This window comes from Protobothrops mucrosquamatus, unplaced genomic scaffold (assembly GCF_001527695.2).
Source record: "Protobothrops mucrosquamatus isolate PMUCROS unplaced genomic scaffold, P.Mucros_1.0 scaffold249, whole genome shotgun sequence".
Taxonomy (NCBI): domain Eukaryota; kingdom Metazoa; phylum Chordata; class Lepidosauria; order Squamata; family Viperidae; genus Protobothrops; species Protobothrops mucrosquamatus.
Window position 1 is genome coordinate 299637 of NW_015386597.1, and position 22628 is coordinate 322264.

At 37.3% G+C, this 22628-nt stretch overlaps 2 protein-coding genes across 2 annotated transcripts in view; both read right to left on the minus strand.

Moving 5' to 3' along the window:
- The window catches only part of XPO4 (exportin 4), a 70849-nt gene extending 67500 nt beyond the window's left edge, over window positions 1-3349 (minus strand). Inside the window, exon 1 of the mRNA XM_015814403.1 lies at window positions 3267-3349. Coding sequence (XP_015669889.1) covers window positions 3267-3344 — 78 coding nt within the window. The 5' untranslated portion in view covers window positions 3345-3349. The remainder of the gene's footprint in view (window positions 1-3266) is intronic.
- Window positions 3350-13434: 10085 nt separating this feature from the next.
- LATS2 (large tumor suppressor kinase 2) overlaps window positions 13435-22628 on the minus strand; it is a 45638-nt gene continuing 36444 nt past the window's right edge. The window contains exons 4-7 of the mRNA XM_015814404.1: window positions 21328-21910; window positions 19385-19567; window positions 18377-18483; window positions 13435-16692 (exon numbers count right to left, since the gene is read on the minus strand). Coding sequence (XP_015669890.1) covers window positions 16198-16692; window positions 18377-18483; window positions 19385-19567; window positions 21328-21910 — 1368 coding nt within the window. The 3' untranslated portion in view covers window positions 13435-16197. The remainder of the gene's footprint in view (window positions 16693-18376; window positions 18484-19384; window positions 19568-21327; window positions 21911-22628) is intronic.

Below are 22628 nucleotides of genomic sequence, written 5' to 3' on the forward strand. Positions count from 1 at the left end.
AAGTCAAGGGCTATTTGTACTGTACTGTACTGTACTGTGTTCTAGATTTACAAGAAGATGGCAGCACATACTAATATGCAGACATCTCTGATTCATAAAGTTGCTGCAGGGTAAAACTACGTACATCAGTTACTGCATCTTGCTTTCTCTGATAGGCTGCTGAGCTTAATTACACCAAAAAGGGAAAAAAGGTTAATTCACTGACGTTCTTACAAAATATATCCAAGTATTACATACTGAACCAAAATCCTCCCCCTCCCCAACCACCACCGTTTCTAAGCAATTTAAAGACCTGAAACATCAAAGTCTGGTCTCATTGGTATCACTGGCATCTTTAGTTGTTCCAACTGCTGTAGGAAAGCTGCATTTTTAGGGGAAGGATCTTTGCTAGGGATAGCAACTGGAAAGAACAGGGAGCTAAACATAGTCCTCAACCTACGACCACAACTGAACGCAAAATTTCTGCTGCTAAGCGAGACAACTGTTAAGTAAATTTTGCTCCATTGATGACCTCTCTTGTCACAGCTGTTAAGTGAATCATTGCATTTATTAAGTTAGTAACATGGTTGTTAAGTTAACATGGCTTTCCCATTGACATTGTTTGCTAGAAGGTTGCAAAAGGGGATCACATGACTCCGGGATGCTGCAACTATCATAAATATAAACCATCATAAATATGAACCAGTTGCCAAGCATCCGAATTTTGATCAGATGACTATGGAGATGCTGCAACAGTCGTAAGTGCGAAGAATGGTCATAAGTCACTGTTTTCATTGCTGTTGTAACTTTAAACGGTCACTAAATGAACTGTTGAGAGTCGAGGACTATATATATCCAATAATATACAATCCTCGAACTCCGGGAGCCAAGCAGCCTATTTCAGCACAGGCGGATGAGGCAGAAGGATAGGATGTGGCTTTGTGTGCGCACACCCAAGCACGAAGAAAGATCGGAGGAAATAGGGCCCAGGGGGACAGACAGTGGAAGGCAAGAACAGCGGATGGATCAGCAGGGTAAGAAAGAAGGTAAGGTAGAAGACAATCTTAAAGTCTATCAAATAAGTTCATTTAGATATATGTTCTTTGTGGTTTATCACTCAGAGAGTTTGAAGATCTAGATACTAAAAAACCCCAAAAGTTTGCATTGATTGGTAGAAGAAATCAGCATAAGTTAACTAAACATATTCAGTCAACCAAGAATTATAAATTATGAAATTGATTTTCTTATTATATATATATGAGTTATGGGATGAAGAGAGTTTTGGTTGAAATATTAAGAGGTGTTAAGCTATTGAAAATGTTTATACTTGTTTTGTTGAAGGGGAAGTTATTTTTTTCTATATTTCTTTTTTTTCTTTTTTATATATTTCTCCTCCTTTTTGCAATTTCTTTTTTTCTTGTTTATATTTTCTTACTTCCTGTTAGTTTATTTTTGTAATTTTAAATTTCAATAAAATTGTTATAAAAATGTATTTGCAATCAAATATTCACTATAATAAGTATATCATCTGGCACACATCTAGTGGCAACCAGGGTCGCACCTTTTGCATTGTTCAAGCTTAGCAGCAAAAAGACAAGTTGAATTCTTGCCTCAGGTAGTTTAAAGACTTCTTAAGAGCCAAGCTAGATGTTCAGAGATCTCATATAGTACAGTACTGGACTATATCATCTTAGAATTATTATTTATCTGAATGCTGTATCCTACCTTCTAATAAAACTTTGTACCACAGAGGGTGAGGGCTAGCTAGGAATCTTTTGTCCTGACTTTTTAATGTGCTAGGAGTGTTATTTGCATTGCATGTCGGGTTATTCAGCTAAACTGTAAAGCAGCTGCCATAAAAGAGCCATTGATGTATATTTGATAACAAGAAACAGATATATGAATAATCTCACTAACTAAAATGACATTGCTCCAGTCTACATTAGTAAGTCAAATTTCAGTGTTCAAAGTCCTATCCTATTATTTTTTTAAGAATTCAAAACAACAGCATTTTCCCACAGGAAAGATTCTTATAATTAATTTCAAAATCTTATTTCCATCTGGATTCTTAATCTGTTTATGTCATCAGTCTGTCTATCTGATATTTCCAAAAAGCACTCTGATAGCCTATCACACCAAAGCACTATTAAGAAGGGGGAAAATAAAATATATAAAGCATAATTCTGAACTCAAGAAAAGAAAGCTGATGTAACAAATCTAGATATAAAACTATCCTGATTGTAGCTTGTTTCTTTTTTGCATGGAGTTATTATAGAAAATGTTCATTATTTACTGCCTGGGAAGTAGAGCAAATTATAATCCATTTACTCAGTAAGTCTATACACATTCCATACATTGGTACAGCAAAAGCCACTAATCTAGAAGATTACTGATTATAGGCAAGCATTCTTTGCTCTTTGAGAAGTTTTGATTTTTTCCTGTTTTAATATATTTAATTCACAAGAGAGAACAAATACAAAGTTATTTTAGTTTAATCACAAGTAGCATTTTGGAGCATGAGTTTCTAGCCTTGCAGAAAATCTTCATAAAAGAAAAGGTTCTGCTATTGAAACTTGGTTCTTTTACATATCCACCACTGAGAAAGACAAAAAGCAAACTGAACAGCCATTTCAGTAGCAGAGTGTAATAATATGAGAAAAAAAGAGGAAAAAGGCAATACACTACATGCAGTGTTGGTAAAACGGGTGTGTATTAGAGGCTGATATTAAAACATTCTTATCAGAAGACATGAAAAATGGTATTAAAAGGGAAGGGGGAGGGGAGAACCAGGAGAGAAACTGGGAAGTGGGGAAACCACTCCTGATTCCAAATTTGAGCACGTGGATGTCGAAGTGAAAAGGAAAGGATTACGTTGGGATATGATGGTATCAATGAATGGAATGCAAGCCTCACACAACATTAAAGAGGTTATGGAAAACGACAGGGACAAAAGCGAAGGGTGGCCAGCAACGTGATTCTGCCCGTCTTTGCCCGCCTGGGGTCAAAGAGGCTCATGCTGGAGGAAAGATGCACGGGGCTTCAGCTTCAGACAAGAAGGAATGGGAGAGAAAGACCAGGGCTGTTGCAAAGTTTCTAGGGCACGAAAGGCAATGCCATCTCCCGGGGTTATCCAAGGATGCTTCCCTAGAGGAGTCCAAAGAGAGCCATCCCCGGGGAAGGGGCACTCACAGGGCTTCCCTTAAGGACAGAGGTCGGCTTTTTCCACCCCACCATCCGCTCCGACCCCGGCCGATCTGTCGACCCTCCGACCCGCGCGCCTCCCTCACCATCAGCACTTTGGCCGCGCTCTCCAGCTGAGCGATCACTTCGGAGGCTCCCCCCGCCGCCGCGGCCGCCGCCATCATGGTCTCTCTTCAATGACGCGCCATGCAATGCATTCTGGGACGAGGCGGCCGCCCAGCCAATCCGGGATCTCGGAGAGCAGAAGGGGCCCGGAGGGAGCGCTGGAGAGGGGAGGTCGTGCCGGCCCCGCGGAGCGGTCGTGAGGCGCTCCCCGCCGGCTGCGGGGGTGGCGGAAGCGGCGGGGCGTCCCCTTGGAAATGGCTTCGGGGAAAATGGCGAGAGAGCAGTTCCGCCGGGTCGGGGCGGAGAGGGGGGATGCGGGCATACGGCTCGACCCTTTCCCCACCCCTCGCAGTCATAAAGCCAAAGGGGCTGAGGTTGGTGACGGTTTGGAGCGGGTTGTTGGAAGCCTAAACGCTCCCTCAACGAGGACGCCGACATCCACCGGCTCCCAATAACTCGAGATTTAAGCCCTTCGCCGGCTAAACTGCGAGAAACGCCGGTGGATCTGGGATTGGTTCTTTCCATTCTCAGCCCCCTGTAACTCCAGTCCACTGCCAGCCATAAAAGGATTCGAGGGAGGGTCATCCAGGTCAAAGGATTTGTTCTCCAAGCAAGTTGGAAGCTAATGCAATCCATCTACGTCGAGGTTTTTGTGCATTTGGGTTTTGTTTTTTTAAAAAAGGGTGGATTCTCCCAAAAAGCACAATGCCCAGTTAAGGCAATACTTAAGTTAGTTACTTCTTCCCAGTTCCTTAGTTGTAGAAATTTTGAAAGACAACAGAAAAGTGATTGAATTTTGCATAATACTACAGGATGTGGAATTTCTATAATTCTATGTCTAAAATTAATTATGGAACCAACCATATGTATCTCCATTAGGATGGCCTTCTGTTCTTTTAAGTAATTCAGTATAGTAAGAATTGTGTAAGAAAATGTAATGCATGATAATATTGCATAGCCAGCTTAAATATCAGATGTTGCAACTCACAGTGTGGAGATTCTTACGGTACATCATATTTGTCTACCAAATACATTGCATCTGGCCCAAAGTTTTCTGCACTTTTCTGAATAGCACCATCAATCCTGAGACACTAAGGCAATATTGAAAACAAAATGAAGCAAGTACTGTAAGTAAATATTGATCCTTTCTTGGCTGGCAGGACATATACTACAATAAATTATTTCCCAAGACAAAGGCTCAGGTAAGCAGTCATTTAACAAAACCACAATGCTATTATGAAAGAATTCACATCACTGCTGTGTATCAAATGCTAACTCTATTCATAGTATGGTCATTGTTTAATCTGCCTTTTTCTCCCACCTATTCTACGGTATGTCAAGAGCTAGAAATGAACGTCTTTGGGGTAGAGATATTGTATCCATTCCTTGTTTTAATAACAAACTGATTTAGTATAATTCAAGGTTGTTGTTTTTTTACTAGGTGAAGACTATATAATCTGTGCACTTCAGAATAGCTTTTGACCATTTAACTCATTCACCTGCATTATGTCTAGCATATTCTGAATATGATCTCATCTGGACCAAAGGTCTAAGCATAGAGTGCAGTTGCAGCATTCTTGATCCTTTATTATTAAATTATGTACACAGTATTGGTTTTTCTTTCAGGAACTTTCAACTCAAGCCCAGTCTGCATTCATCTTCACTTCTTTCATCCTCAAAATGCAGAAAACTCTGCAGAACCCTCTGAGTCACCCAGTATCCACTTTTAGTTGACCAATAGGGGAATACAAAGAAGTCATTACTGTAGTAGCTCCCCTATCACAGCCCTCACTGCTCCCTCTTAACATTTTCAATTCATTGTGAATTTGATCATTTGGTCATGTCTCAGAAAGGAGGGGAGAGAGACAGCAGTTGCATTAAGGAAAGGCTTTCTAGCTGCAGATCTGCATTTCTTCCCTAATTTAAAATCCTCGTCTACGTTGTGAAGGTGACAGGACAAAGGCACTGGGCTTTTGCAACCATTTACTTTTCCCACCGCCTTTCATCATGGTTGCACATTGTGACAGGAGTAGAGAAGAGGAAACATACATGTTAAATACTTACAGATGATACCAGGGGCTGGACACGGAGACAGGAAGAAAGCAAGAGTTCCTGTCAACTAGAAACAAACCACCCACAAGCTGCAGCAACACAAAAGGAGAAAAGAGCTTTACTGCAATCTCAGATAAACCAATAAAGAACCAGGGGGAAAAAATTGAATCTCTTGGATATTACCAATAATGTGTTGGAAGGGCAGAGGCTCAGATCTGATTCTGAGCCAGTGCAAAGAATGAATTGGAAATGGCTTTCTTCATTTGTTTTTTGGGGAGGATTACAGTTCCTGACCCAGTTCCTACAGTACACCTAAATTAAAGTATCATTTGGATGGTTTAGTCCTTAATGTTCTGTATGAATCTACTCTGCCTTATAGATTATATTAGCAATAAAATATTCATGATGTGCACTAATATGAAGCCTTGACTTTTACCTGTGTCCATTTTTTAATCTTTCAATTCTTGTCAGTTTTTTTACATCACTTTCAACTTTGTTTGCTAAAAAGCAATCTTCTGTATCTGGCTTAAAATTAAATATAAAGAAGACCAAAATAATGACGATACAGCAACCTCCGAGACCGCCTTCTGCCACAGATTCCCTCCCATAGACCGGTACGCTCCCACAGAGTGGGTCTCCTCAGGGTGCCGTCGGCCAAGCAATGTCGGCTGGCGACCCCCAGGGGGAGGGCCTTCTCTGTGGGTGCCCCTGCCCTCTGGAACGAACTACCCCCCGAGATCCGGATTATTCCGGATCTCCTTACTTTCNAATAAATAAATAAATAAATAAATAAATAACCAGCCCTAGAATTGACAATAAAGATATCAAAGTGGTAGATAACTTCTGCCTTTTAGGATCAACCAATACTAATAAAAGGACAAGCAGTCAAGAAATAATCACAGAATAGCACTTGAAAGGCCAACTGTGAAGGCCTTGGAAAAGATATTCAGATGTGATGTGTCTATACCTCCAAAATCACAATTGTACGAGCAATTCTCTGTGTCTATGTGACGCTATAGAAAGCAAAAGTTGGACTTTGAAGAAACAGGATAGAAAGAACTTTGAACTTTTGAACTATGGTATTGAAAAAGATTCGGATTTCTTTTATCTCACCATAATCTTAGTTGCAGTTGTTCCTGTTTCTCAAGGTCATTGCTTCCGCATTTAAATATAATGATTATAATTGCCAATAATTTTTATTTCTAAGGAAGTCATAGGTCTGTATGGGTCCAGAGGCTTTCTTAGAAGTGAAAATCATGTTAAAAACTAGCATTTTGTTTCACAGCATGCCAACTTCCCATTTTGAAAATTAGTTAATTTTCTACATGAATCAGGTGCATAGAAAGCCTGGTAAGTGCCGAGGATGGACATAGAAACGATGATTTATGGTTTGATCATTAACCATAATTGAATAAAGTATAAGTTGATTTGACATAAACCACAGTGACTTGATTCACATACCACAGTTATTTAAAACTAAATACACAAAGTACCGTAGTATACTATTCATAAAGAATAATATAAAAATGATCCCAACATTATAATCTCACAAATTATTTCATAAGGAACTATTAACAGCAGCATCATTAGACAAAGTGTTCTCCTTGCAGGTGCATCATTAATCTAATCTTCCGGACAGATTGTGCCTCAGCACTTGAAATAACGAGTCTTATGAAGCTAAATTATTCTACTTAAATTGTACTTGTCCATATGGTGGATATTTTATCTAGATATGTTTCATTAGTTCTTCACTAATTAGATCATTAGGAATTACAGAGAAAAACTCCAAATGGCTTATTCTCAAATGTAATGAGAGTGACTTATGGATATGAGCAATGTAATAACATAAAAACACATGCAAACCAATGTACTGTGCTGCTTAAAAAAATCCTTCCCATATGCTGATGGGATCTATGCTGATAAAATTAATTTGAGAACAGAATTTGGAGTTTAGTAACTAGAATGTAATGAAGAATTCAGTAACAACCAAATATGCAGAATTTGTGAAAAAAATGGGTAAATTCTGTTAGGATCAGTAGAGAGCAGATGTGAATCCCATCTCATCACTGTAAAGTGTTATGGTAATGATATCATTTCTTCAGATTATATGTATAATCAGTGCTTTTTTTGTAAAAAAAAAAAAAAAAAGTGCCAGAACTTACACACATCATACAACCTGCCTTGCCTACCCTACAAGGTTTACCTTTGTAGTTGAAAAAAAACCCTTTCAATTTTTAGTGTATCTAAAAGACAAGGATTTTGTTCAAGGTAAGTTAATACTACTAATGTTACCATGCACTGTGAGGCTTTAAAATACAAGAAGGCATTTTATTAATCTTTTGGGACATTTACCACTGGCATTCCCATTTCGTTTAATGAGTGGAAATGTCAGCTTTCTATGTGGAATGAAATTGGCCAAATAAAACAAAATTTGGTTGCTTGTAAAAGATTGAAATATTTTTAAGATGTCAAGGTGGAAAAATTTACATTTGGAGCTTAATATGGATATTGACTTGAAACAAATTAAAGTTGAAACTTTGTCAGTGAACAGATTACTTTTAATTTACCTTTAAGTTAAACCCAATTTAATAAATAGATCTGATTAAACCTCATACTGTAGGCCTACCTTTACATTTGACCAATACATAATTAATATATATTATTATTAATAATACCTCCAAATCACAACATTGGCTTTATTCTTATTCTTCCCTTCTGCAGTTTGAATATAAAGTATAAAAGGCTAAAAAGAGATTTTTGTAGACATCCCAGCCTTTGAACTACCCAAGGAACCGAAATAGCAAAGTTTCGCTGTCGAGCAAGCTTCCATGCCAGCCGCCTTTTTTTCCTCTTGCTTCACCTCTTTTTAACCTCACACTCCCTCTGTAAGGGAAGGCAGAAGACTCACTCACCCTCTCGTGAAAGATGACCTCCATGTTTATGTGTCTCCCACTGCCACCATCGGCTTCCACACCACATGGTCCAACCCAGCCAATCAAGCCACGCTCTGGCTGTGGTGCTCCGGCGCCTCATGGCTCCTCCTAGAGGAGGCAGACAGCGCCGGAGGGGACCCCGCTTGCACTGTATTGCCAGTGGGACATTTTCAAAAACAAACGAGGATAGGAAGAGAAACAATAGGAAAAGAATGCAACTCTGGAAAATCCGTCAAAAAAAGGTGCCGGAATTCTGTTCCGGTGCATTCTATGACAAAAAAAGCCCTGGGTATAATATTATTTACCACTTAAAGAAAATTGGCTGAACAATGTTTAATGAAGAACAATGCTTTATTGTTTAAATTTTTACTTATTTTTATCCCACCTATATTATTTTTCTAAATAACTGAAGATGGCAAACACACCTAATATTTCTTCTTCCTCTTCTTTTCACCACAGCAATAATCTTATGAGGTAGGTTGAGCTGAGAGAGAGTGACTGACCCAAGGTCACCTCGCTGGCTTTTATGCCCAAGGCAGGGCTAGAACTCTCAGTCTCCGAGTTTCAATCCTGGTGCCTTAACTGTTAGACCAAATTGGCTCTAAATTCAACTAAAAATTTTATATATTAGTATCATCAAACAAATTGAACCATTGCATAGTTTTTCTCTATCTGGTGCACACCACAAGGTGTGTGCAACTTCAGCTCCCATAATCCTTAGCTGGCATGTTTTGCTGGCTATGAATTAAAAGAATTATTCAACTTTCCTGGAAGACACCAGATTAAGAAACATTGATACAGTACCAACAGTATTCTTACAAATGGGCTATGTTCTGAGAGTTCATAAGTCCATTAGCAAGTCTAACAAGCATATATCAACGCTACTAACATCGGATGTTCTTGCTTTGACAACAGATGAAAATGCAGCCATTTTCTCTATGCTTTTAGAATTAGTTGGTGCTGGGAGGGGGGATTGGAATTGGAATGAGAGTTCAGTTAGTCATAATAATAATTCTGCTATGGGAATCCAAGAACAAACTGGGTCCAGAGCTGATAATGTTTTGGCAGGCTGGAAAGCTGGAGAGAAAGCCCCCGCTTCAAGCTAATTGGGGAATATAATTTATGACTGGTTATTGGGGGTGGGAATTGTACTTTGTTACTTTGTATTCAGGGGAGGGGGATTTAGTTTTTGGGTTCAACTATGTAGTGCTGATACTTTGTTTCCCAAATAAAAGATTCTTTAAGGAAAACAATGCCTCGAAGTTCTTTTGAAAGGTTTCATCTGTTGGAACCATGACAGCATAAAATCATGCATAATACAGTTCTTATCTTACAGTATACAAACAGTGAACAGTGCAAGAGGAAAGGGTTAGTTTCTGATGTGCCACTTACATAAGTGGCGTGCTGGAAACTAAGCCTTTCCTTCCTTCTCCCACTCCTAGAACCTTTTAGGTTGGGGTTGCAGACAGGCTTGTTTATATGAATGAAAATTCATAATTTGAAATTTCATAAGTTGAGTAATGTCTGTATAAGACTACTTGAAACACAAGTCTTCTTTACCACTAGGGGGCCCTTTGTAACCATAATAGGTATAATGTACATCTCATTTTATTTGTCATAAGTCTCACCTATAGTTCCTAACTAATTATCCTGCTAGATCTCCAAATGTTATAGAATCAGCAAATATAGAATCAGCAAATCCAGACTGAAGGGGAGCACCATTGCTTCAATGTTTAATGCCCACAAAGGCTTTGTTTTGTGGAGAGTGGAAAGCTTAAGTTACAGATGGGAAACCCTGACTATAAAACTTACTGCATTCTGGTTTTGCTAGGTATGAATATATGTTGCCATTAATTATTCTGCAGGAATTCAAATTTAAAATCATTTCCACTCCTTTGCTTCCCTTGAAGACTGTTATGTTTCTTGCTACTCAAGATACAGTACTGACACTACTCTGATAAATCGCCCCTCCTTGGCCACAGTTACTATTATATTGTCCAGCAACAATGCTGGCTCCAAGACAATACCTGAAGTTGTAAATGTTTTCCTTTATGCAACAGTGTGACTCCATCCAGAACAGATAAATCACCTGAATTCTAAACTTAAGACTCAGCAGCAATTCAATCTTGTCCATATCCCATATCCAATCCTCTACAGCCTGGAGATGTGTAACCCTGACATTGGAGAAAGAAGTACAACTGAATATAATCAAAGTATTGTTGGAACCTGACTCCAGACTCGTATGTGAACTTTCTCAGTCCATAGAACAATTCAATAACGTTAAAGATAATGGACTTTTGCTGGATCCAGAAACAGGGCAATACTGAGGAATTGAGAGGTCTTCCAAAACCATGTACTGATAACACTCAAGTAATAGAATTGGAGGCAATACTGAATAGGGCCTCCCATCTCAACCATCCTCATTCCCGAGTCAACACTATCAAAAGTCTGAGAGATCCTTGAATATCAAACACTTCTCTTGCCTCTTTTCTGGTAAGATCATCTATCAAGGTAACTAAGGTCATTTCCCATGCCAAACATCCGTCTGAAGCCAGATTGGTAAATATCTAAATAATCCATTTCCTCTAAGAGTTCCTGGAGCTGCAGCATTGTAGCATTGCAGTTCTTTACCAATTTGGTTAAATATCTTTAAATATACTTTATCTATTCAACCCTGAGATTCCTTAGGGATTTGGCATAATTTTAATGGGAACACATTATTTGAAATGTTAATATCATTTATTAATATATTCAGAACTCTTTTTGCTCTGACATTGACTACATATGTATTATTTCTTGCTTAAGTTTCATTAACAAATTGGTTGGGAAGATAACAAGTGGAAGTAATTTATGTCATATGACTTTCTAAATTTACTATCATCTCAACAAAAAAATGTATTTGGGGAAAATATGTTTGGAATGACATGTTTGATTATCTGCCAATATCACTGCATTTTTCAAAATGTTTTCATTAAAGGCAAGTTTTGCTTTGTACAGAACAATGGCTTGGATTCTAAGATGATTTAAGAATGTTTATGGAAGGAAACTTTCCCACCCATCCCTCCCCACAGCCTTCTGTGCCCTTTGAAAAAGCATTCCCAGAGATTCAGGCCCCTTCCTGAATCAAGTAGGGCTGCAGAGAGAAAGGGAGACTAGTAATTTTCTCTCCACAAACTTACAGGATCCAAGCCAGCAGCTGTTCATGGTAATGTTATGAAACAGCTAGGGAACTGAAGTGCAGGCAAAAAAAAAAGTGTAGGAAACTAATTTGTCACAAAATTCTGAAAAATCTACCTTGTTACTGTTCTACGTATTCTAGAATTAAATAATTGATGGGTTCATACACTGAAATAAACCATGATTTGCTATCTAAGCCAAAATTGTCTGGATTCATGAGCATGCTAGCAGTATAGAATGTATACTGTTAATGTTATTTTTTTAAATTTAACTCCGGAGACTTTAATATTAAGTGCTTTAACCATTACTAGCCTTCTTATTTCAACTAAAATGATATTTAAAATGCTTAATAGAATTGTGACTCCTATTCTTATTTCTGAAATGTTATTAATGAAAACTCTTTAGATTTCTCCTCTTTTTCCGTTTGCCCGAAGAAGTTATAAATTCTTTTCAAACTTCACTGCGGCTGATACCAACTTGGAATATACCCAACTTAACAGGATTACCTATGAAAATAGTATTTGTAAAAACCTGTATTTGATATCATTACTAGTCTTATTTAAATAAATCGGTAAAGGGATATTTCCAGATTTTGCTAACCGTGTATCAAAAATGTAACACATTAACCACTGTAATCTCATGGATTGGCTGCTCTCTCCAATTTTTCATCATCACTGAACTATTTAACAAGTGTGACAGTAATGATGTCTCAGTGATCAGGGGAATCTTATTGGACATCCCATGCTACAGAACACCTTCCCTTCTTCTGTCCAGGATCAGAAATAGAAAATACATTCAAACTGTAGCTACAGCTGGCCAATTTCTCACCTTGTTACAGCTAACATACCAGGGCAAAAGGAACAAGTAACTTAAAGCCCCCAAGCTTCCCAAATAGAGTAAGTCTGTAACTGGATACTCCAGTTAGCATTTAATTTGTTATGAAACAATTCTAAAGCCTCATTGTTGCTGATGCTCCTTTTACTCATTCTTCAATTTCTTGATTCTCAATCTCAATGGCTTCTTCTGACCTCTTGCTACCACCCTGGCTTTTCCTGAGCAGTCTGCATTCTTGGTTTCTGACTCATTGTGATTAGGCTATACAGGTAGTTCTCACTTAACAAACACTTGTTCAGCAACCGTTTGAAGTTATGAAGGTGCTGAATGAAGGGACTTACAAGAGGCCATCAAAGTTTCATCTATTGTAGTGTGCCCTGCATTCATCTGAACAAAATTCAGGTTCACTTGCATTTATGAGCTTTTGGCTGCCTACCTGCTGCCAGCAGCTGCCCAGCCCTGGCCAGTGTCACCACACCCGCTGCATCACATGCTACTACTCTACCAGCTGGGACCTTCTTTCATGCACTGGCCAGATCCTTTTTCATGTGACAGCCAGGTCCTTTCATTGAAGGTACAATGGGAAGGGCCAGGGCAGCTGCCAGTAGTGGGTAGTGGGCAGCCAAAAAAGGAAAAAATGGGAATGAGATAGGTGGATGGGTGGAATTCAAGTGGAGGCAGTCCTTTACCTTATGCTTAAATACTTAAGTATTCCATTATCACATTGAGTATTCTTTATATTAATATAGCTAATAAAATGTGTATTTTAAACAATTAAAAATATCTTAAACATATGTTTGTATTTTTATAGAGATGATTAGTTTGATCTATCATAATACTTAACAATATAATGGACCAGGTATAATCACGACCAACATTTCAATACTTCACTTAAGACAGCTTTACCTTACACTTACCTGGAACTGCTGCCAATAAGCAGAGCGGTCACATGACATTTCACTTAATGACCATGTTGCTTGTGACAGAGTTGCCAGTTCCAATCAGGATTGTTAAGTGAGTGAGGACTACTTGTACCGAGTCCACACTTATCTTCAGTTCCAAAGACCACAATTCTGGTTTATCTTCAAACATTTCATAGCCCATAAGAACACAAAAGAGACATCTTGGAGTTCGATTCATTTTTTTAATAATAAATTGTGCCAGCAGAAGCTTTCAAAAGGCCAATGATAAATAAATAACAGTTAAACTGAGTTCCTGAGGAAGAACCTACCACATAAAAGGATGACAGATAGATGTAAATATAAAAATGGCATTATATAAAAAGTAGTAATACTGAATCTTTCATAAACCACCACAACACAAGCACTGCATATCTCAGAACACTCCTTTCATACAAATGTAAACAAATACACAATCATTTTGCTTAGTTTACTCTGATGGATTTAAAGATGTAGTTTTAGATAGTATCTAGACAATGGGTAGGATATGATAGATTAAAATATTAAGAAATAACATATGGAGTAACATAGGAAAAACTGAAGTGTTAGATTTAAAAACATAAAATAAGCAAACACACAGTGGAATATTGCCCTCAAGTGTTATTGCAATCAGTCATTTAAAATAGGACTGTTAAACTAATCTGAATTAAAGATTTGAAAGAAAAATCTATTTAGGTATATATAGAATATAAATGAAGATATTTATGGCTTAATTATCTTTAGTATTCCATTATCACTCTGAATATTCTTTATGTTAACATAGCTAATAAAATGTGTATTTTAAACAATTTTAAAAAATATCTTAAACGCATGTTTGTATTTTGACAGAGACGAAGGATTAGTTTGATCTATCATAATACATAACAATATAATGGACCAGGTATAATCAAGACCAATATTTCGATACTTCACTTAAGACAATTATGGCTGCCACCTAAATAGATTCTGTTCTGTATATACTTGGTTAAGATAAATCTCTCCACTTAAACAGGTCGTAATCATTCACAGTTCCAAGCAGCCTTGGAAGTATCAGCATTGTTGCCTTCATGTAGTGTAGATAAATCATTATGTGATTGTACCATCTCTGATTTTCTTTATATGGATGACATAGTGCTTACCTGCAGATTTTAACAAAATAAACTACATGCTTTTATCATGTATGTGGTTTCATGATCTTGAAATCATCACAGATAAACAAAAAAACATGCCCCAAATGTGAATATTCATATGGTCTCAGAGATGCTTAAATCAGATGCTGGAACTCATTAAAACCCAACATTCTTCACTATAGACTATGCTAGGGAACCGATGGCATGGGAATTATAGTCCAGCAACATCTGAAGGAAAAAAATTCTGTACCCTTTCCTAAATCACTAAGGGAAGCTACACACTTTGATTTTCCACCATAAAATGTAATCACAATAATGAACAATTGCATCTTAAGGAGGACTACAACCTGTTGATGAAGTATATGCCTTGTACATAAGAGTCCCATTTTCAATCTCCAGCATATCCAATAAGAGTCTCAGACAACAGGGCTTGGAAAACTTCTGTTTTAAAGAAACAGCTTGCTAGATTACCCTGCATTGCCTGTAGACAGTACACTATACCTAATCATCTGAATCAATAAATCAACTTTATATGTCCAATACATTCCAGAAATTCATTGTCACTTAGCATTATAGCTTAGAAGAGTCCTATAAATTTTAAAAAGAATATAAGGCTCCTGATTCAACTTTAAGGCACAGAGAATTGAACATTCTCATTATATATTTCTGCATATAGATACTAAAAGATAATATTCATGAATACTATATGGCAACTTACAAACACACTGAATACTGTGCATTGTGTTAGGTAGATGGGCCATAGATTTTGATCACAAAGTGATCTTGAAAGCTATGTTTTGATATTTATCCTTTTATAGGAGGCGAAGTATCTTATGAAATTAGACAACTGATTAAACCAAACTTTCCTTCCCCCTATACACACCATCAATCCCTACGTGAATTAGACTTTTGCCATTTGTCTTAGAGAACATATAATAGATAGCACACAATCATAATAGAAAAACCATCCACACAATACTTTATCAGCACACCTATTGAAGGTCTAAAGATCTTCAGTAAAAATAGATGCACAGGACCTGCCTGTGAATGGCAAGAGAAAGGTCGTTTCAAACAGAAAAACAAAATAACACAAGCCATGCAGCACTCTCCACACACCAATCATTGATATCACATCCTGACTGCCACTTGCTCAGACTACGATTATACTAAATTCCAACATATTTTTCAAAAGGGAAATAAAGCAGCTTGAATAATTGTGTCAGAATTTTGAAATGTGGAAAAATACACATAAAGGTTAGGCTCTGAATACAAAAATGGCACTGGTAAATTTAGGACATTAGACGCAATACATTTTTTCCTCTTACTAAATATTATTGCACAGACACTTTTAATAATATGTTCTTCAATCTTATGCGTTTTCCTAAAATGTGACATAAGTGCGATGGATCCAATTCTTAACAAATGAGAAAAGAAGAACAGCAGCATGATTTGTCAAAGTTAATTCCTATAATTTAGTAGGAAAAAAAACCCTGCTATAAACAAAAGTAAGTGCTCTTTGCTCACTTAAAATAAAAAAAAATAGCACAATGCCGTAGAAGCATGTAAATGCAACAGCAGATAAGAAAAAGTTAGTTAAGAATGTAACACACCAGGCCTTAGAAACTAGACTGAAAATCTGGATTTCAAGTGCACTCATCAACAAAGCTATTTACAGTTCTATATGGCCTAAAATCTGAAACAGCTAGCATTTAGAACCTTCTTTTCAAGTCTTTCTTTCCCCGGACTTGCACGATCCTGAACTGGAACAGATCCCAACTAAGAACTAGATAAGGAAGACCCTAAATTTATGAATAAAGGGTTTTTTTTTTTAGGATTCTATACAGTCATTTACACATATACAGGTTGACAGGCTCCATTCTGATCCAGCCCATCTTTGTTTTCTATATCAGGATTCTTAGACTGGCTTATATCTAGCCCAGAAGGCTTTGGATATCTGAATGGGTAACCGTTGTCATCAAAAAACCTTCGGAAAGTGAACTCATAGAAGGCATGTTCTGTATGTTTGCCATTAGATGAGGCCTGAGGGTCCCATGCCCTGGCACTGTCTTCACTGGTGTCATCCCAAGGCCCATCTTCCTCAACTGGATCAAAATTGGAAGTGTCCATTGGATGGCTTATCTTTGGGACATAAGGAGCTGGCTGTCTGCGGATGTCAGTGGAGAAGTCTATGGAGTCAAAGAAAGTGTGAGCCTTGATATCGTCTGCTCCATTTCTTCCAAGTCTTTCTTCAGCGGAGCAACAGAGTTTTGTGATAAGATCGCTCGCTTCAGGGCTGAGCTTGATCTGAGAGGGAATGTGCAGAGTATTCTCCCAGTTTATCACCTAAAAAACCAGAAATACATAATTAATGTTGAATATCAATCTGCATGAAGTGCAAAACATCCACATGCAAAATAACACTGCCACGCATCACAGTTGTATAACTGTACTCAATGACAATTCTGCCTTTTGCTTTATTTTGTATGTATCATTTCACTTACAAAGAGAGCAAATTAAATAGGTAACCAGATCACGGCAAAAAGAATCTTATTCCATAAAGGGATTCTGGGAAGCAATTTAATTGCATATTTAGCACAGTCCCCAGCTGACTCACTTCTTTTATCATAATCATGTTGAAGTCTTGTAGTCTCCGAACCAAGGAGAATAGTAAATATTTAGTAAACTACAACTACCACTATTGCAAAGTGACCCATCTCACTGCTGAATATACCCTACTAAATGATCAGAAGGAACTAAAAGGATTTATAATTAATGCACAGATAATTCTAATAATCCCCACACAAACAAAAAAAACCCTTAAATTGCTTTACATTCTACATAGGGAGACCACTTAAGTGATATGCCTATCTAAACAAATCATATCCAAACAAATAAGATGATCTAGTTCTAGAGGGACAAAAACGGGGATGTAGCACCCTGTCTATGTATTATATATACAATGTAAAAATCAAAAGAGTTTGATTGCCAATATAGATATATATTAACTCACATATGAAGCTATTTTAATTAAGTATTCAATAACAGTAAATCCTATTTAGAGTTAACAGGTATATGTGTTTGTGTGAAAAAAAGAACAGTTTTAACTTTGTCCCTGGACAGCACAATTATATAATAATCAATAGGAAAGAATATAATAATAATAATAATAATAATAATAATAATAATAATAATAATAATAATAATAATAATAATAATAATAATAATAATAATAATAAAAGTTGGAAGGGACCTTGGAGGTCATCGAGTCCAACCCCCTGCTCAGGCAGGAAACCCTATACCATTTCGGACAAATGGCTGTTTCATTATCCAACTAGAAAACATCTTCAGTGCTATTATGTTTGCTCCCTGTTTATATACAGTAGCTTGCCTTGCCAGTGTTGGTGGGATGCAGTTTTTTCGTTAGTGGTACCTTGATTGGGGTATTATTTACTTTTTCTTGCCTGGTGTTAATCCCTATTTATCCGAATATTGGCTGCTAGGGAGTTGTATTCTGGTCTTTTTGTTTCCTTTTTAGCTTTTTATTGTCTGCTTTGAATGGTGTGTAAATTTGGTTTATATCTCTGAATCTACTGATGGCTGATTTGTCTGAATTCCATTGCAGTTTTGGATTTAGCTTGGTCTGGGATACTCAGAGTTTCCAGACTGAAGCCATAGTTGAGTCTGTGTGTGTACGGAGAGATTAAGGAGTTTTCATTGTGTCTTCTGACTGCTAACTGGTGTTTACAGATACATTCTTCTAGTCTTCTGTCTATCTGACCTACATGGTGGCTGTTACAATCCTTACATTCTATGTTGTAGATAACCCCTATTTTTTTTCTTGGGCTACTGGTCTTTTGATATACTTGATTTACTTTGGAGGGCTTTATTTGGTTTGTGTCTTACGGTAATGACATGGTCTATTGGTCTACTGGTTGTTTCTGAGATGATTTTAATGTATGGTAGTGTTATCCTTTGCAAGCGAACACACACATTAAATATAAATAAATGTAACAATCAGTGAATATACCTTTAGCTGAGTTTCTGTAGGAGTAGATGCCAAAAATGGAGGCTGCCCCACTAACATCTCAAAGAGAATTACACCAACACTCCACCAATCACAAAGCTGAGTATATCCTGAAAGGTAAGCAGAAAAAAATATAGTATTTGTTTTCATTGTTTCATGGTAGGTTTAAAGATCATGATCATCACCATCACCGCTACCCCCATAATGCAGGGGTCCCCAATCCCCGGGCCGCAGCCTACTAATGGACTGTGAGCCATTTGGAACTGGGCTACAGAAGCGGTGGGTGAGTATGCATGTATCCCCACTTGCGCAAGCAGTGGGCGAGCATGTGTGCCCACACTCCATTTGCACAAGTGGTGTGTGTGCGTCCCCGCTGCTCATGCAAATGGAGCTGCGCGTACAAACACACTTGTTGGCTGCTTGTGCGGAACCATCCCCTCCCCTCCCGCCTGTCCGCAAAGCTAGAAAAGTTGGGGAACTCTGCAATAATGTATATGCAGGCTTCTTAAAGCTTTTAATGTAAAAACTGAAATAACTGAAATGGTTCATTTAGAACCCACTAAGGAAAGCAAAATGTGCATTCAAGAATATTCAGCTTATTTTATTCATTGAACTTGTAAAGCTAAGGAAACATGTAAAGTATTGTATTCTTCATAAAATTTCATCTATCCTGAATGTTAAGTCATCTGTTTCAACCAATATTTGTTGTAAAAATGATTCTGCCCAAGTCTGTTTTATATATAAGTGACATGGAAATTGTCTATGTCTGAAAGTCAGTTATTGATTTTCTGTAATTCTATCTTTATTATAATAAAAGCCGAACATCTTACAGGTTTAAGAGTTTATCTGGACATAGACAGCATATTCATATTTTCACAAGGTAAATAACAGTTTAATAAATAAATTGACAATTGGAGTTAAGGTGATATTAAATAGCACAAAAGACAAAAACAAAGCTCAAAGTGTCAGTGTCTTTCTAATATATATATAACAAAGATAAAAATCATCTACCTTTACGTAGAAGAACCTCTGGCGCAATATAGTTAGGCGTGCCAACTAAGGAATGGGCTAAGCATCTCTGATGTTGCTTTTTAGCTCTCTGCTCCAAGGTCTTTATCCTGTCTCCGCATCTACAATTAGACACATCATCCCAGAGATCACTTGGCTCCATGCTATCCTGCCTGATGTGACTCCCTTTCAAAAGAAGAAAAACAAAACAAAAAAAAGCAGATTATAATCAAAGATCCGTACGAACATTCCCAAGTTACAAAACAAAAGCTGACCTTATTCAAAGTGAATTGCAATACAATATTCTAGATATGAAGAATATAATTCATTTTTGTTACAATTTATTTTAACATTTTTCTTTGGCTAATTTATTAAAAAGAGTGTTCCACAAATGTTAGGAACCATAAGAAATCTCAACTTTTCAGCCTTTTATTGAAAATAAGCGCTGGGACATCAAGTATGTCCAGAAACAGTGACTTACATTAAAGGCAAAGTACACCTGCGGTTTGAACTTACGGTTGAAATTTAGCAACAATTTTACTGATCGCTACTGCTATTTGTATGGCAGTTATATAATAGTATATTTTATGTCATTTTATACTGCATTTTTAAAAAGTGTTATTAATAATTATAAGTCTATATATTTTATTGCTGAGTTTTGTGGCTCAAAGGCCAGAGTCATTTTGCAGAGGGAAATAGATGGCATATAATTTTAATAAATAAATAAAGATTTTATTTGAACACCTTGCTTCTCTTATTTCTATTCAGAATACTGCTTCTAAAATAAAAAAGGTAAATTATCTAACAGCTTAGTTCCCTTGTTCCTTAGTCAGTATTCAGGTAGTCAATTTATGACCACAATTGAGCCAAAATGTTCATTGCTAAGCAAGACAGTTGCTAAGTAAATTTTGCCCCATTTTACAACCTTTCTTGCCACAGTTGTTAAGTGAATCACTGCAGTTGTTAAATTGGTAACATGGTTGTTAAGTGAATCTGGCTTCCCCATTGACTGTGCTTGTCAGAAGGTCGCAAAAAGTGATCCCATGATCTCAGCACACTGCAACCCTCATAAATACATGCCAGTTGCCAAGCATCCAAATTCTGATCTCGTGATAAACAGGCATAAGTGTAAAAAATGGTCATACGTCACTTTTTTTCAGTGCTGCTGTAACTTCAAATGGTCACTAAAGGAATGGTTATAAGTTGAGGACTACCTGTACTGATTTTGTGTCTGTTCCTAGCCCAACATAAAATGTTTTATTCTTGTCTTTAAATTCCTGCTTAGTCTGCCTTCCACCCTCTTTTTCCTCTACTCTTCAATCTTAGTAAAACCTTGCCAAAAGTTCCCTGCTTCTTCAAGGTATTTTTCTTGCTATCTCTACTTGAAATTGCTTCCCAAAACACCACAAGGTATTTTCTTTCTTATGTCTTTTGAGATCTTTTACGTGGTTCTTTTTAAAATATTGATACAATATTTTCAATGTTTTGCAAACCAGTCAAAGAATTTACTTAACAAGTGGGATATACATTCTTACAATAAATAAACCCTAATTTCTATTTCTGAATATTCTTCAGGAATGTTTTTTCTAAACAGCTGTGTCATATAGTCTTCTACTTCAGCCTTCCCCAATCTGGCAGTCTCCATTTGAATTCAGACCATAACTCTTAAGAATTTTCAGCTAGCTTTGCCTTCCAAGGAAGATGTCAAATTAAAGAGAGTCGCTGTGTTGCATCTCAGCCTATCCAAGGATCAATAAAAAGACATAATACTTCTACTATAAAACCCTGCACCCAATCTCTCGTCTTTTTCGTGCAAAACAATTAGATTGTAAATTTGCAAAACAGAAATATGGTTCTTATACTCTGCAAAGTTACATTTTAGTAACCAAAATGTCAAAGCCTAGCATTATTAGTTATTCCTTTTTAAAACCATGTAAGCACCCTACCTTTCTGATAGTATTTTGAGTTATGTGTCCACCTGAATCCAGTGCAGAGGCCAAAGTCAGTCAGTTTGATGTGTCCATCAAGATCAATCAGGATATTATCAGGTTTGATGTCCCTGTGGATAAATCCCATTTTGTGGACACTTTCTATGGCTAAAGTTAGTTCAGCAATGTAAAACCGAGCTAGCTTTTCTGGGAAGACTTCCATTCGGATCAACAGGCTCATCATGTCTCCTCCTGGGATGTAGTCCATCACAAAGTAGAGGTTGTCCTTATCTTGGAAGGAGTAGTAGAGCTTGACCACCCATTCATTGTCTGCTTCTGCAAGAATATCCCTTTCTGCTTTGACATGAGCCACTTGGTTACGGTTAAGCACGTCTTTCTTCCTCAATGTTTTCATAGCATACAAAGCATGAGTATCTACTTTGCAAGCAAGGCAGACTTCACCAAAAGCACCAATGCCCAGAGTCTTGATTTTTACAAACATTGATTTATCCATTTTAGCTCTTTTAAGCCTGTTATAGTTTGATTCTTTTTGGTAGAGAATTTTTCTCATCTGCTCTTGCTCTGCTTCACAAAGACCAGCCTTAATCAAAATCAGAAGATGGAGAATAGAGGGGGGAAAAGAAGCAAAATAATCAGTATCATTGCAACAATTATTAAAAACTTACACAAGTATGTTAGCTGTGTTATAATTCTAAATTACAGCCAATCATCTTTTTGTTCCATTCTCAGGTTCTAAGATAGTTTTTCCCTAATTTGGAGGACATCAGGTTGGGAATGGAAGCTCTAAATATTTAAATACAGCACAGATAGATTATGTTCTGGTTTACCAACTTTATCTGTTTGATTACAGATAATCAAAATTTTTAAAAGTAGACACAGGCTTCCTCTGCATCTGCCTACACAGCCCAAAGTCTGCAGAAAAAGGCCTTCCCATGGATAACATTAGATAGCGGGTCCCGCTCCCTAAGGAGATGCACCTGGTGGAAAGAAGGGCCTTATCCGTGGTGACTCCCTTTCTCTGGAACATCATTCCCCCAGAGATTAGACTGGCCCCCACTCTAACCCTCTTCTGGAAGGAGCTGAAGACCTGGTTCTGCCAGTGGGCCTGGGGAACCCAGAGCAGGATAGAGCCCATTAAATGGCTAGTTCAATGTGTGTTGTCGCTGGGGTAGAGGGGTGGGGGGTTATTATTTTATTACTTTTCTTCTTGTTCTTTTTCTTCTTTTTATAGGGTGTTTTCATATCTGTGTAAGCCACCTTGAGTCGCCATGTGTGAGTAGGCAGCAATATAAATTTTC